General features: G+C 56.0%; 1 protein-coding gene across 1 annotated transcript; it reads right to left on the bottom strand.

Moving 5' to 3' along the window:
• Positions 1-2694: 2694 nt before the first annotated feature.
• On the bottom strand, positions 2695-8614 carry FRS3 (fibroblast growth factor receptor substrate 3). The gene is made up of 5 exons (XM_022581878.2): positions 8526-8614; positions 7435-7621; positions 5280-5441; positions 4289-4446; positions 2695-4005 (listed from the first exon to the last, which is right to left on the bottom strand). Exons 1-5 carry the CDS (start codon positions 8589-8591, stop codon positions 3091-3093), a joined length of 1488 nt encoding a protein of 495 aa, XP_022437586.1. The 5' UTR covers positions 8592-8614; the 3' UTR covers positions 2695-3090.
• Between the last annotated feature and the right edge of the window lie 1846 nt (positions 8615-10460).

Genomic DNA, 10460 nt, shown 5'->3' with positions numbered 1-10460 from the left:
GCAGCCCACCTGAGGGAACTAAGCCCCTTGAGGCCAGGCTGGGAGAAGTGCCTGGGAAAGACACACGACTGGCAGGCAGCCCCAGCTCAAGCCACTAATTAACTTCATGGCCTGAGGCAAGTCACTTCACCTCGTGACCTGCTTCCTCCTCTGCACTGTGGTGATAACAATCCAGCCCAGCAAGCAGAAAGAGATAAATGGTCTATAAGGCCCTGTGGAAAGCCACCCATGTTTATACCCTTGTAAAGTGCTATTATTACCCAGGGGTGGGCTCCGGTAGGGCCCCTCCTGGTCTGACCTGAAATGTCACTCCTGGACAGGATGCTGGCTCCTGTCCTTTCCTGAGGGCCGCCCAGGGGGTGGGTAGGGCCTGATTCTAACTAAGAGAACTGAGCAGTCAGCAAACATTCACCATGTTGGTGGGGATCATTGGACGATGATGGTGATGGAAACAGATTCTGTCCGCACACCACGCCCTGATGTTGGCAGGGCAGGCTCAGACACAGGAGCCTCGGTCGCCCTCCTGGGCATCACTCCCACCCGCCCCTTCCCGCCAGGAAAGCCGTCCGCTCATACCCTACCCGCTCCACCAGAGGAAAATTCCTAGAGTAGACCTTGTGGGTCAGAGGCAGTGACCTGGGGAGGGGACGGGGAAGGTTGGCGGCCACACTGGGCTGGAAGCCAATTCCTGGGACATGTCCTGGACCCCCACCCAATGCCCCACAAATATGCAGACTGAAGCGATTACAGCTTGCTCTGGGGGAACCGCCAGGCTCTGACCAAGACCTGGCGACCCCTGAGAGTGAGGCGGAACTGCTCTTCCTTGAGTTGTTCAGCGAAGGAGCAGCAATGAGCCTGAGGTCAGTCTCAGGGGCTGAAGAGTTGTGATGACCAGTGGTTTTTTTCCGGGGGAGCAGCTGGGTTAAGACAGCTTGCCCACGTCGGTCTGCTTTCTAAAGTCGTGCCACGTTCATCGTCTCATTGGCTACTTCTCACAATTAGCTCCGTGTTTTCTAGGGGCAAAAGCCGAGGCCTATTTGGGGTGACCAAATGCTCAAGAGAGCAGAGATAATAGCCAAGTCAGCAGCAGAACCCGGCCTCTTGACTCAAGCCAAGCTCCTGACTCCCGCATGACAGGGTCCACGAATAAGGAGGGTCCTGAGCACACCCATGAGTCACTAGCATAGCCAGGGGCCCTCGGCCTGGTCCTGGCACGACCATGCCTGCCCCCCATCCTGGTCATCCTGTTTGGAGAGTCCATTGCTCCTGACCGTGGAGGCCAAAAGGAGGAGCAGGGGTAGCGTGGGAGGATGTGGAGAAAGCAGAACTGAGCTGCCTGTCTGGGTGAGCTGCAGAGAGGGGACAGTACTGCCCTACCGCAGTGTGGGGAAAAGTGCATGAATCCAGCCTGCCGCAGGTGATTCCCCTGGTCCAGAGATCAAAAGCATGTAAAGGAGAGAAGGGTTTGGTGCCAGCTGTACCCTGGGACCCTACTGGGCCCCAGGTGAAGGGCCTCTCACATCCTCTGTAGCCGGTCCTCTTCGCCCATTTCCTGAACAGAGTGACAACCCAAGGTCGGGGGGGTCTGGAAGCCGGTTGGTCTAATCCCTGCCCAGGGGAAAGGGCGCTCCCAGAATTGAGGCCCAGGCAGTGGTAAGACAGCAGGAGGAGAAGGGAATTGGGTGGGCCCCACCCTGGCCTGTTTCCTTGGTGTGGAGGACAGGTCTGCTCGCTCCACAGGGCAGGGAGCTGGGGTACAAAAGGTGACCAGAGACAAGAAGACTTGTCCTACTCCTCACCAAGGCCCTGAGTGCCTCACCGCAGACACTGGATTTCCGGGAGATTAACCGTTCAGGGGTTTGGGACCTGGGAGTCTTGAGGCAGGGAGGCTGGTGGGAGGAGGGAGAGAAAAGAGGCAGCCTCCGGACAGGGAAGGGGAGCTTCCGCAACCACAGCCCTGGGTGGGTGGTGCGTGCAGCCCTGTGCAGACCCCGGGCTCCCAGGCAGGCGTTCAGATGTGGTGGCTCTGTCAGGGGACCACCCCTGCAGTAGGTCAGAGGGGCCCCAAAGAGGCCATTCCCGGGGAGTACTTCTCTGGGACAGGCCCACTTTGTAAGTCAGATTATTCACTTACATATTACACTGTTTTCCCCCTTTTGTTTTTTGCTCTTCCTGGGCTTTTATTAAAGCTCTGTTTAAAGGTTCTAATCTTGACCTTGCCATGTTGACGGTGCCGAAAGAGGATCCAGGGCCCACCTTTGGACCAAGGTGGTACAGGAGAGCAGTTAAGTGCCCAACGGGACCCACCTGGTGGCAGAAGGGAGACTCAGTGAGGGATTCCAGAGGTGAATCTGGTGTAGGGCCCCCCACCACCCAATTTCCCCCACACACTGCCAACCTCAGAGAGTCAGGGTTTTATCTCATCAGGGTAGCTTTCCTTACAGCTCCCCTTTCTGCATCTAGGACTCTAGCTGTCCTGTCACTTTACTTTGACAGAGCAGCCACCCCTGGCAACTTTCAGTCTGGGCCGCAGCTTCTCAGAGGAGAAAAAGAAATGGTCATGACTTGTCACAAAAACCACAGTCACCCCAAATTTCCCAGAGTGAAACCCCTACCTCTGTTAGGCCTCCCCGACTCCCACACCAGCACCATGCCAGGAAAGACTCCCTAAGAATTCGACATCATCCACCAAGCCAGAATTTAAAAATAATTATATTAATAATAAATATGTTAAATTACATTTAAAACAATAAATAGAAAAATAAACTGATAAATAAAATCAACAGGTACAAAATGTTTCCAAATTTCAACCAAAAAAACACACAGACGACAGACGAGACAGATGACATAACGAGAGGGTGCGAAATGCAATCACGGGGCCCTTCACAGTTTACGTCGTGGCTCCCTCCTCACCTGGTCACCCTCTTCTGTCCCCCCGACTCGTAGAGGAGACCGGGAGACTCAGTGGCTGATACCTTTGGGGACTCCGGCCAGCGCAGGCCCTTCTGCGAAGCAACCCCAACCCCGGGCGTGCGGGTTCGGAGCACAGGAGCGGGAGGCGGAGGCTGCCAGGCGGGTGGAGGGACGTCCCTACAGAGGCAGGTCGGTGCTGTTGTGCCGGGTTTTCCTGGCGGTGCCATCGTCGCGGGGCAGAGCCCTCTGCAGGTTGGACATGGCCACGGTCTTTTTGAGGTCAATCACAGCATAGGAGTCTGAGCTGCGGGCAGGGTGCGTGGTGGGCACAGGGGCTCGGGGGGCTGAGGGGTTCTGGGACCCCTTGGGGCGGTCTCCACCCCAGCCCTTCAGCTCCACCTGGATGTAGTTGAGCTGCCTGGGGGGCTCGGGGCCCGGCCGGCGGAAATCAAAGTTGAAGACCCTCGGGGAGCCTCGGTGGCGGGTCAGTGGCACAGGAAAGCTGCCGTGGCTGCGGAGGGCAGCCCGGGTGCTGGTGGGCTTCTGCAGTGGGGTCTCGTCCTCCTCGCCTTCAGGGAAGCCGTTGGAGGAGGGTGTAAGCCCGTCCCTCGAGTCCCCGTCATCCCCGGCCTCCTCCCCCAGCTGCTGGGCCTGGCTCTCCCACACGGGGGGCAGGGAGGGCAGGTTCTCGTAGTGCAGCAGCGCGGCCCGGCGCTGGGCGAGGCCATTCCAGCCCGGCTCCTCCGGGCTCAGTCTCCAGCCTGCCCCCAGCCGCAGCCCCCCACTGACGTTCTCGTAGGTGCACTTGGGCTGGGCTGGGCACTCGGAAGGGCCCTCGTTGTTATTGTCGTGGTGGAGCGGGTGATGCAGGCTGGGGCAGAGGCCTTGGCACTTGGTCATGTGCCGCCGAGCCGGGGTGGGGCCCAACACGAACTTCACTTGGCCCGGCTGCAGGAACACCTGCGGGTCCCGCTGTTCGGGGCCCCAGGCCTGCGGGGCAAGGGGCGCCCGGCCCTCAGGCAGGGGCTGCAGGCAGTGCCGGCTCCTGCGGCGCTCATCCTCACTGGCTGGCGTGTTGACGTAGGTGTGGGACTGGGGGGAAAGAATCCAAGGGCAGGAGGGTCCGAGGGCAGAGAGGAAGGAGAGAACAGGGGACAGGGTGAGAGAAGAGAAGCACAGGGAGAAGGAGCTGCAGTCTCCTCCTCTTCCTTGTCCTCCTAGCCTTCCAGGGAAGCTGCCTCCCTTTCTCGGGACAGGAAGGGACTCTATCAACTTTCTTCCCTCTCGTGATCCTCACTGGGAGGAGGTGCCATATTTCCCGATCCCCCACCCCCACCCAGACCCACAGGAAGACGCCGGGCAGCCACTTGCTCACCTGCTCATCGGGAGCAATGAGGGCATGGGTGGACTCCTCCCCAAACGAGGGGTGTTGCAGGCTGCTTGTCGAGGGGCGCCGGGGCACTGAGAATCGCAGACCCTCTCCCGGGCAGCCAGGGAAGCCATTGGAGAAGCTGGAGACGGTGTAGCCTAGAGCTGGGCACACAGGAGACAAGGGGGTCCTTAAACCACCTGGCAACTACCTGCAACCGTGTGTGTGGCATCCTGGGACTCCTCCAAGCGGAGGGGAGACACTCCCAAGGCCCCCAGGGGGTCAGCCCCGCTGAACTGGCAGTCCCCCATTATCTTCACCTTGTATCTGTTCTCCAAACCCTGCCCTTTCCCTCACAGCTCCGCTTGAACCCCACTTCCCCATCACAGCCTTATCTGAAACACTTCAGGTACACCTTGTCGTCACTGGACCGACCCTTCACCTCATTCCAGCTCTGCCACTGAGCTCCAGGGAAGCCCCTCGAAATCAAGGACTGTGTTCCTATTTCTTCTGTCCCCCACGGGCCAGCCAATGGAGTGCCAGACACGGAGCAGGTGCTCAGTGTGATTCAGTGAATGAACAAGCAGAAATTGTGGGAACCTCTCCAGACAGCTGTGGGCAGAGATGCCTGCATAAGCCATCAGGAAAGGTATAGGCGTACGATCCGGTAGCCAGAAGGAAGGAAGCCAAAACAGCTCCAGACTGCCGTTTCCATGGAAACCCAACGTCTTCCTGTCTGTTCCCCGACCATCCATCAATACAAGGCCCCGGACTCACCAGCCTCCGCTTGAGGCACCTGACTGGCCCAGGCCAGGACTTATCCATCCCTAGGCGTCGTCGGATGATGGAAGGCGGTCCTGGAAGCCTGGCTCACCCAGCCATCCCCTCGCCTGCCTGCCTGACTCATGCCTACGAGACTGGTGCTTCCCGGGGCTATGCTTGTGCGTGCATGTGCGTGTGCACTGGGGTGCTGAGGCGGTGGGGGAGGTCTCCTCACCACTGGGAGGCTGGGGGGCCCGAGGGAGGTCGAGCTCAGCCGGGTGGCTGTTGCGGGTGATGATGACTGGCTCTTCCATCACATTGATGCTGTTGCACTGCATCAGATCCTGGAGGAGATTGAAGATTTCCTCGGCCCGGGAACACTTAAATGCAAATATCCCTGAAGAAGGAGAGGAAGAAATGAGGCTCCTCTGACCCTGTGTCCTAAAGGGAAGGACTAGAGAGGCTGAACAGATGCACAGAGCTCAAGACAAGTCCCTGACCTCCAGTCCCAGGCCTGCAGAGGGGTGGGAGAGGCCCTCACACTGAGCATTCTCCCCAGCACCCTCCAAAGTCTAAGAGCCACAGGAGGAGCTGGCCCCAGGCCCCCGCGGCCCACCCTAACACACTCTATCCATTACCACCATCTTAAGATCTAATACTTCAGCTACATTCCTCCGAGGTTAAATCCTTTTCATAAGGATGTGTGTGCACCAGGGTGAAGGGAAGCGAAGTAAAAAATCAAAGCGGAAGGGACAGTGTCAGATGAGTGGCCACTCCACCTCACACGCCGCCCGTTACTCCCCAGAAAAATGAGCTCCGCCAGGGCACCAGCCCTCAGCTCTGTGCCCAACAGCCTCTAAGCTCCTTGAGGGTGGGAGGGTCTGTCCTGTTCACTGCTTATTCACTGCATACTTAGTCCAGTGCCAGGCCAGAGAGTGACCGTCTACTGTGCATAGGCCCCTGGCCTTATGGAGCTTGAAGTCTGGTGCAGAAAGGAAGGATGGGCTGACTAGCTACAGGACAAATATGGCAAGGCAACCATGTGGCTCCTCCACGCAGCCAGCCTTACAGCCCCTCAAACTCTAAGGCAGCAACTCACGGTCCTGCCACAGCAGGACTGGGCTGAGCACACATGACTCCGGGGATCCAAAGATGCTCTTGGGGTGTTGGGCCGGCCTGGGATTCTGCACTCCCCCTGTGTAACAGTGGGACCCAGGACTCAGGGGAAGCCACTTGGGATGTACATGGGCATGTTCCAAACAAGGCAAACTAGGTTGGGGTGTGAGGTCTGCAGGAATGGGATGAGAAGGATAGAAAGGAGGGGAAGAAATAGGGCTAGTCTTTCCTCATTCTATTCTATTTATTATAGCTCATTCCAAGATATGTCAAGAGCTTAGAAAAGGTTAGGAAAGCCTGGAGTTTTAGAAGAACCCTGTGTCGGGGCCTAGGGAGCTCTTCTGGGATCTCCAGTGTGGATTAATCACCACCGGGAGCAGAGAGGCCCCTTCCTCCCCTCTCTCTGCTCAGCCAGCGTTAACTGCTTCTGCCTCATGAGTTCCAAAGGTAAGGTGCACAGGGGGGAGGGCTCCCCCAGCCAGTACAAGCGCAGAGACACACTGTTGTGTTGATGGCCTCATCAGAGGAGCTTTGCTCATTCCATCCCTGCAGTCACACCTCCGCACTGCATTGAACACGATCCCTTGTGGCATTCCTTCTAGCAGAGCTTAGGCCTGTGTCCTCAGAGAAGGCCCAGACCATGTGACCCCTTCAAAGAGCCCTGGCTGGCCCCGGCCTTGACTTCATGGAGCAGCCCACCCCTCCCTGACCTCTGGCTTCAGGGAGAAAGGGGAAGAAGGCAGAATACATCACACTGCACCACCCACAGGGGACAGGAGACAAAGATTAACCTCGTGAGGGTTACTCTGTATACCACGGACCTCCCCAAATCTATCATTCCCACGCCACACAGCCCCAAGGCAGCCAGAGCTCTTGCCTGACCTTTCATTATACACAGGAACCAGGGTATACGACTTGGGGCTCAGTTTGTTCCTACTTAGGGGGCAAGAGGGAGCCTGAAACTAGAGTAAGAGAGGGAGGAGGAATCGCTTGCTTTCCCAGGTCTGGGAGCACTGGCTCCTTCCCATGGGCTGTGCAACAAATGACCTCACAGAGCCACCCAGGCCGGAGTTGCAATGATCGAAGAGAAAAAGCACTGGCCTGGGAGTCCACTTAGTTCTGTGTGCTCTTGGCCACGACCCTTCCCTTCTCTGGGCAACACCTGCCAAGTGGACAGACTTCCCCACTGTCCCTCAAGCTACGACTTCCAGCCCCAATACCTGTCCCAGGCGCACAAGCCCCCATCCCAGCGTGAGGCAGGGGCTGGTACTCACCCTGGCCAGTCTGACACCGGCGGCCACTCTCAAAAGAGAAGAGGTTGGAGTCGTAGCCATAGCGCCGCAGGCAGAGGTAAGGCCAGCGGACAGCCTCGCGCCGATGCAGGTGCAGCACCAGCTCGCTCTGCGTCAGCTCCATCACTCCGGAGCCCAGCTCCACCCCTTCATCATCCACATTTGTCACCTGGCAGGGGCAGGGGACAGAAGGGTTAATGGGTGAGTCCAACAAGTGTGTCCAGGTCCGTGAGCCACTGGGAATGCCACACGATTACCGGGACACGGATGAAGCAGTGCCACTGACCCACTACAGTTCCCTAGGCCTTAGTTTTGTCATTTGGGCAGTGAGGGGAGGGGTGGCTAGTCGACCCCCAAGGTCAGATGGTTAGACGTGCAGTTAGATGACCCCAAATGGTCCATGACCCCAAATGGTCCAGATGTTAATGGGAGAAGAGGTTCTATTGTAAGTTCAAAATCTTAAGACCCCGGGAGTGTCAAACCCAAGCAGAACAAATATAAAGGCCCTCCACCACCTCCCCAACTGCAGGACCTTGCTGAGGGCTCCCTCTTCTGGTGAGCAGGAGAAACCTGGGCCTCAAGATGCCGGGGTGAGGAGGGGGCGCCCCCTACAGGGAGGTGGAAGGAGCAAGGCGGGGGTGCACACAGGTCCACTGGGCCCGGCCTCAGCTTCCCAAAGCAAACAGCAAACACTAATGCTGTGCTTAACATGTGTTAATCACTGTTTGAAATACTTGACACATGTTAATTCACAAATACAGACTTTTGTTGTTTTCTCCGAAAAGTTATAATGTAAAGTTACAAAGATACACGGACAGGAGTGAACATTCTGAAAGCACAATCTCTGCTACTCTATTGCAGCATTTCTTCATTCTTAGTAATACCAAGAGCCACAAAAAAGGCAGTGGCCTGAGCCCGTTTTCCTTGGTACTGCTCAGAGGTCCTGAGCTTGCGAAGCCCACAACCTCAGCCAGTCATTTCACCTTCTCTAGGGAGGCTGAAGCAACTCGACAGCTCGGGCCGAGCCCAGGAGGCCGTGCTGGGAATGTGGGAGAGGAGGGGGCTGTGGGTACCTTGAACTTGCTGGGGTGGTTGTCTGGGACACTGTCTCTGTTCAGGCAGCTGCAGCAGCTCCCCATGGTGTCAGAGCAGCCGGCCCGCCCTAGGGAAAAACACAAGGGACAGGAAGGTCATCGAGGTCGGCTCCCAAAAGCCCTGCTCTGGGGAACTCTGGCCGAACCACCTCGTTTTTATCACCTACTCTGTCTAAGACTCACAGTCCCTCCCTCAAGGAATTCACATTCTCAATCCAGGGCCAGACACACACTGGATAAACATTAATTCAAGTTAGGACGCGTTAAGGATTAATGCTGATGGGGGGATGGAGAGAGCTTCTTAGGGGCAACTTTTGATCTGGACCTTGAGAAGTATGTAGGATTCTGACTGATGTAATGATAGGGAAGGGCAGCCTGGGCAGCAGGAAAAGCATGGTTAAAAGTAGGGACCCAGATGAAGTGACCTGCATCAGGAGTTGGGTGCCAGTCCAGTGCCCTCCTCCAGATTCAGTGAAGAAACTGTAGTTGGGAGTCCCAGACACTTTGGCCTGGACCTTTCTCCTTGTTCCTCCTTTTCCACTTCACTCCTCCCACATCATCCAAATCCTCTCTTTTCTTTCCTCACCACCATCCCAACATCCACCTCAAATTTATCTTTTTGATGTTCTCTTCAAATGAGATGTTACGTTATGGTCAAGAGATACACTCAGAAGACTGAACATTTAAAACAGAGCACTACTTTGATAACCTTGAGTTGGTATTTCTTCATTAAAAAAAGAAACGCTGGGTTTGCTCCCCTTTGTCCAAAGGGGAGAACAGAGGCCTTAATATCTGGATTGTTCCTCAAGGATTATGGCACTCGAATTAGAGGTCACAACAGTTGGGCCTGTGCCTAGGATGGAGGTGATACCACCAGGCTACAGTGACCTAAGGGAGCAAGCAAACACATGGGCCGATTCCCAACCAGAAGTTATGGGTTTGCAACTTTCTGCAAGAAATGAATCAGCAGGATTAGATATCCTTCTAGAACTCCTGCTGAAAGTGTAAAGCCTTGAACAATGCTGACTTGCACCCTCTACTCCTCTCAACTTGGAAAACTCCAGAAAAGTGGCTCCTATACGCAGCTCTCACCTCACCCAGGCCATCGGGGAGCTGACCATGGGAGGGGCATGGGGAAGGACCCCCACTTTATTCCCCCTGTTCTTGGTGGGGTGTCATGGCAAGCAGTCTGCAGAGAAGTCACCTGGATCTCCCTGGGACATACCTGGGGCTCACCTAGCATAGGAGACAGAGACCACAGGTTAGTGGAAACCTTCCATTCTCACCCCCAATTGTTAATGAAACTGACTTGCCGTCAGTCCATCCCACCTGGATATCTGTTCCAGCCCTAATGGGATAGAAACACCAATGAAGGAAGTGAGATCAAGGGCAAAGGGACCACAAATTCTAAGCCCCATAGGCCCTGAGAGGGACAGACTCCCCTCGCATCAGTGACTTTGAAGTCTGAGGCAGCCCAGGACATTTTAAGTCACCTCTAGACCCCACCTGAATCCTGTTAAAACCGATACCAAGATCACCACCTTACCTTTGCTGAGAACTTGAACTCTACAGAGAGCTTTCTCAAAAGGACACTAAGACCGCCTGCCGATGCAGGGGACACGTGTTCGTGCCCCGGTCCCACATGCCGCGGAGCGGCTAGGCCCGTGATCCATGGCCACTGAGCCTGCGCGTCCGGAGCCTGTGCTCCACAACGGGAGAGGCCACAGCAGTGAGAGGCCCGCGTACCGCAAAAAAAAAAATAAATAAATAAAGGACACTAAGATGTATTAGAAAGAGCAATGGCTTAAGATTCAGGAAACCAGTAGTCTTTTTTATTGCTACTAAGTATCTGGGAGAGTCTGCCAAGTAGATTCTCCATCACCACCCCCAACTCCCACCCCAAGGCCTTAGTTT

The sequence above is a fragment of the Delphinapterus leucas genome, chromosome 10 (genome assembly GCF_059928025.1).
Source record: "Delphinapterus leucas isolate spDelLeu-1000000601 "Yukka" chromosome 10, BTC_Dleu_Yukka2, whole genome shotgun sequence".
NCBI classification, from domain to species: Eukaryota; Metazoa; Chordata; class Mammalia; order Artiodactyla; family Monodontidae; genus Delphinapterus; species Delphinapterus leucas.
The sequence above is the reverse complement of the archived record's forward strand: the minus strand, read 5'-3'. Positions and strand labels throughout refer to the sequence as shown.

Excerpts from the sequence above, each read along its gene's own strand:
- FRS3 (XM_022581878.2), bottom strand. The coding sequence starts at position 8,591 with ATGGGGAGCTGCTGCAGCTGCCTGAACAGAGACAGTGTCCCAGACAAC. Across the intron at positions 7,622-8,525 it reads ACCACCCCAGCAAGTTCAAG|GTGACAAATGTGGATGATGA; the intron begins GTACCCACAGCC and ends TGCCCCTGCCAG. Across the intron at positions 5,442-7,434 it reads CCGGTGTCAGACTGGCCAGG|GGATATTTGCATTTAAGTGT; the intron begins GTGAGTACCAGC and ends CTCCTTCTTCAG.